We start from the raw sequence: 5,313 nt of genomic DNA, 5'->3' as shown, positions 1-5,313 counted from the left end.
AGACACAGATCTGCTGCTAGGGGTGCACAGAGGGACAGGCAAGAACCCAGCGCAGGAGGAAAGGAAGGCGCACGTGCTCATGACTTGTAAAAGCTGCAGGTTGTATGAGAACAGGCAGGGGACAGAAGACCAGAGGTGAGGAGGGCTGACATCCAAGCTGTCACTCAGCTGTGTCATGACCCCAGGCTACAGCTTCCTCTCAGGAGACCTGATTCCACATCTGAAAAATGAACCTGATGTCCCAAGCTTCGCCAAGTAGCTGCTTTGCACAGAACTTACCATGGAACAGAAAGGCTTTATCGGATATGGGGTAGAAGATCAACAGAACTAAAATGGAGGACGCTGACTAGCCTGAGGGAGGTTGTCTCTGTGTCTTATAAACAGCAGGGGTCATATTCGATGGGGGGTGGGGTGGGGGATCTCTGATGACATGTTACAAGAACACGATGGCAGTGACCACCATTGAATGGAAGAAAATTCTGGGCTTACAGCACAAACCTGCGTGACAGATCACCTGAAGGAACAGTAACATCATTCCTATTCCGCAGGGGGAAACACTATTCACAGAGACCAAATAACTTGCCTAAAGTCTTAGTGTGCTGGATAATTCTTTCAACTTGACACAAGCCAAGGTCTCTGGGGAAAAAAAAAACCTCAGATGAGAAAATGCCTCCACCAGATTGGCCTGTAGGCAAGTCTGCAGGATGTTTTCCTGACTGATGATATGGGAGAGCCTATCCTTCTATGGGTAGTGCCACCTTTGAGCATGGGGTGCTGGGTGCTATAAGAAATCAGGCTGCATAAGCCACAGGAGCCATACAGGATGCAGCACTTCTCCAGGGCCTCTGCTTCAGTTCCTGTCTCCAGTTCCTGTCCTGGCTTTCCTGGATGATGGATTACAAGCTGCAATAAACCTTTTCCTCCCCAAGTTGGTTTTGGTCACGGTCTTCTATCTCAGCAATAGGAAGCCAACCTAGGGCACTAAGTATATGCCACAAGGCTGCTAATTTAGGGTGCAAGGAGATGAACTCTAAGGCAGAAGACCTATGTTGTCAGAATGCACATCAGAACGAAGGGTCAGTCCTGAAGTATTGAGCGATGGGAACAGTGCTGAGGAGGATAGAGGACAAGGCTACAAAGCCTGAGGTTTGATGGAACACATAAGACAGTGTGGTGGATGACATAACTGTTTCCTGGTGTCCTTCCTCCTCGTTCACATTTAGGAGGCTCCTCCGGTTCCACCAGCCGAGCCTGGGAGGACGTTGCCTCCTGTGGAAGGTGAGCAGCTCAAGTATGAGCCAACCAAGCTGGCTCCATCCTTTGGCCAGTATTCATAGTAGTGCCAACACACAGAGGATTGTGGGGACTGGAGGAAAGCCAGCCCTCTCTCTTTCAGACTTCCTACCCGGACATTTTCCTCACACTACGTCTCATTTTTCATCCCATATTCCTGCTACATATCTAGTGAATCCTAACTTAGACACAGATCTGCTGCTAGGGGTGCACAGAGGGACAGGCAAGAACCCAGCGCAGGAGGAAAGGAAGGCACACGTGCTCATGACTTGTAAAAGCTGCAGGTTGTATGAGAACAGGCAGGGGACAGAAGACCAGAGGTGAGGAGGGCTGACATCCAAGCTGTCACTCAGCTGTGTCATGACCCCAGGCTACAGCTTCCTCTCAGGAGACCTGATTCTACATCTGAAAAAGTGAACCTGATGTCCCAAGCTGCACCGGGTAACTGCTTTACACAGAACTTACCATGGAACAGAAAGGCTTTATTGGATATGAGTTAGTTCTCTCTGTGTCTTATAAATAGCAGGGGTCATATCAGATCTGGGGGTGAGGGGAGAAGATCTTTGATTACATGATACAAGAAGACGATGGTGGGGCTGGAGAGATGGCTCAGTGGTTGAGACTGCAGCTGGGCGGTGGTGGCGCACGCCTTTAATCCCAGCACTTGGGAGGCAGAGGCAGGCAGATTTCTGAGTTCGAGGCCAGCCTGATCTACAGAGTGAGTTCCAGGACAGCCAGGACTACACAGAGAAACCCTGTCTCGAAAAACCAAAAAAAAAAAAAGAAAAAAAAAAAGAACACTGAGGTCCTGAGTTCAATTCCCAGCAACTACACGGTGGCTCACAACCATCTGTAATGAGGTCTGATGCCCTCTTCTGGTGTGTCTGAAGAGAGTAATGGTGTACTCATATACATAAATAAATAAATCTAAAAAAAAAAAGAAGAAGAAAGAAAGAAAGAAAGAAAGAAAGAAAGAAAGAAAGAAAGAAAGAAAGAAAGAGAGAAAGAAGAAGATGGCCGATGGCAGTGAGTGGAGCCAGCCAGGAGCTAACACAACAAAGAGCAGAGAGAGGAGAAGAAAGCAGGGTCAACCAGGCTGTCCCGTGTTGCTGGGTTCTTGGTGTGTACACATGTCTCAGTACAGCTGGGTAGAATCTGCAAAGGGTCGTCTTGGGCTCTGCACCCAAAAGTCAGTCTGCTACACACTTTCATTAAAACAGGCCAAAACAAAACAGAAACCCCAAACCAAACCAAACCACAAACTGAAAATACAAAAACAAACCCAAAAACCTCAGCAAGCAGACGGGGAGTGGGGTGTTAGAAGAGAGCCCAGCTTATGCACCTTGTAGACTTTCCAGGCTACAAGTTCAAAAGCACAGTGGCACCTGTCATGCCCAGCTCTGTGTGTCCTCAAAGTCAGAACCTCTTGTCTAACATGGATCATAAACGCACTCACAACTCTGTTCCTAGAGGGCTTTTCTTGGGAGGCAAAACCCTCTTATGTGCTGAGTTGCACCTGAGTTAGTGTCTGACAATGAATTTAAAAAAAAAAAAAAGCACAGCTCGTGGCTCACACCTTTTAATCCCAGCTTCAGGAGGCAGGAGGATCTCTGTGAGTTTGAGGCCAGGCAGGGCTACAAAGTCAGACCCTGTCTAACAAAGACTGAAAAACCAAACCAAACCAAAGCCGACCAAGCATGACGTGTATCTTGGTCTCTTCAATTTCAAGCAGGCAGCCACAATAACAGCAACTCTGTGAAAAAGCACGGAGCAATTTATTCATAATCTACACATAACACAACATCAGTTAAATCAGGACGCTTCTCTCATCCACCCTTTCCACATTTTGTTCAGTTTCCGTGAACTATAAATCACAGACTTCTTCACACCTGCAAGAGAAAAAAAACATGGATGAGAAGTCAGTCCTGGTCAGTGGAGTCTGACCAGAGGCTTGTCTTTGGCTTGGGGCTCCGGTGGGCTGACTGAGGGGCTCTAGAGACTCTGAGCTGTCCCCTGCTGTCCAGTACCATGCTGCTCACATGACTAGGATTCCTGGGATTGAAAAAGTCTTTTGAATTGTGGATGTTCTGGCAGCCACTGAGCTTCCCAGATCTTTTAGCAGGGAGGAGCCTCCTGGTGCTCTCTCTCTATAGAAGGGAGGAGCCTCCTGGTGCTCCCTCTCTACAGTACCTGCATCACAGTCGCTGCTGCCCTGTGTCCCACACATGCCAGCTGTCTGCCTAGAGCAGATGCTATTCCAACTGCACATGCCAGGCTGCTCTCGTGCCTGGTGCTCGCGTCTTGAATAGCGTTTACCCCACTATTCCGTGCTTGTAGCTGATTCTCTTGTCTCTGCCTAGACTGTCAGCAACCCCAGGACAGGGACCTTGTTCTAGTCACCAAGCATTCCTTTCACCTTGTGCAGTATCTGGTACCCAGCAGCACACAGTAGGTGCTCAGCTGAGTCCTCTGAAGTGGCAGAGTGAAGGCTGGCCCTTATAGGCCTCTGACTTTATCCCAACTACAAGACCGCAGAGAAGAGGCTCTCTGAGGCTTATGGGAAACACACCAAGGGATAAATGAGGAGCCAGTGTTCTCCAGTTGGTGCTTTAGGGTGTGCTGAGGAGCTGAGGACTTTTTCTCTTTGAGCTGTGCGCCTGCCGTGCTCTGTGCTCTGGTTGGAATGTATGCTCCTGGCTGTGGCTTGGTGAACATGCTGACGAGGTGGGAGGACTCATTCCAGGGAGTGATCTTTTAAACTACCTGGCCCTGTTACTTGGAAGCTGCCTCACCTGCTCAGAATCTATGGCTACTGCAGGCCGTGACGGGGAGAAAGGCAGGGTTCCCAAAATCATTAGCAGATGTGTCTGGATGAGTGCTCTCAGCTTGACATGATCTCCTTGAGAAACTCTGGGTTTTCACTGCCTCCACCCCTCTTAATTTTCTCCCTGAAGCAATGACTCTGGTCAGACTCACCCACCTGAACAATAAGGCTGGAAGATCATTACATAAGGTGCTGTTTCAAATTCCAGCCGAACCAACCAGAAGGCCGAGCAGAAGCCAGGCACATGCAAGACTCAGCACAGCATGCCCGGGGTGCTGAGTCATGGCTGGAGGCTGACTCCTCTTCCAAAAGCTTAGTGACAAGCTCCTCTGAGATTGTCAGGTAAATACTGAACATGGCTGAGAGGCCCTGGGTGCCTCCTTTAGCTGCTTAGAGCATTAGAAGCCTCCCTTGACTGAACACGCTCCTTCCTTTAGTGGTCAGAAAGCCTGCAGCAGGGGACTGCTACAAAGAACACCAGGAAATGACTGCTTATGCGCACTTCCAGGTTAGATGTCCATGGGCTCTGCCACACCCATACCACTCTGAGTGGCTCCATCCCATTGGGTTTTCACTTGCACAGGTTAAGAACAATTAATTTCACCAAAGGTTTAAAATATTTCAGCCAACAACTTCATAAAATTGAATCAAAGTGTTCTTCAAAGGACAGCAAAGGCTGCAAGGCGCCGGGGGACAGGTGGGTGGACCCGACTCGGGGAAGTGGAAAGCCCCGTGAAGGCTCTGTGGAGGAGCCAGAGTGCAACCGCAGGGCAGGAGTTGTTTGTATTACCACATCCAACAGCACTGGGGACCAGGAGCTGCTGGAGCTCTGAGTATGTGCTTAGCATGGAAGGGGGAAGACAGGGGCAAGGAGGAAAAGAAATCCATCAAAACCACATAGTCAGTTCAGAAAGAAAACTATCAAGGAGAAGGGGCCGTTAGCGGGTGAACTTCCTCAGCACACACTCTAAGGTGGGGCCTGCCACTATTCTATATCCACAGCTACGAGAACAAAGTCAGGAAGCCTCCAACTAACCTGTCCACAGGGAAAAGCTCATCCGAGGTTAGACATAGCTGGGTGTTGCAGTGGACACCTACGACCCTAGAACCCAGAGACCAAAGCCAGAGAACTGAGATCACAGCAGCCTCAGCTACAGAGACCCTACTGGAACAGAGGAGGGAGGGAGGGAGAGAGG

At 49.4% G+C, this 5,313-nt stretch overlaps 1 protein-coding gene across 2 annotated transcripts in view; it reads right to left on the bottom strand.

Annotated features, from left to right (window-relative positions):
* Positions 1-3,045: 3,045 nt before the first annotated feature.
* The window catches only part of Tamm41 (TAM41 mitochondrial translocator assembly and maintenance homolog), a 31,820-nt gene continuing 29,552 nt past the window's right edge, over positions 3,046-5,313 (bottom strand). For both annotated transcript variants that reach the window (XM_028753598.1, XM_028753597.1), the window contains exon 8: positions 3,046-3,182. In XM_028753598.1, the coding sequence (XP_028609431.1) occupies positions 3,106-3,182 (77 nt within the window). In that variant the 3' untranslated portion in view covers positions 3,046-3,105. The remainder of the gene's footprint in view (positions 3,183-5,313) is intronic.

Source organism: Grammomys surdaster, unplaced genomic scaffold, assembly GCF_004785775.1.
Source record: "Grammomys surdaster isolate TR1022 unplaced genomic scaffold, NIH_TR_1.0 125950, whole genome shotgun sequence".
In the NCBI taxonomy this organism is placed as follows: Eukaryota; Metazoa; Chordata; class Mammalia; order Rodentia; family Muridae; genus Grammomys; species Grammomys surdaster.
Note: the sequence above shows the minus strand (reverse complement) of the source record. Positions and strands in the feature narration are given on the sequence as shown.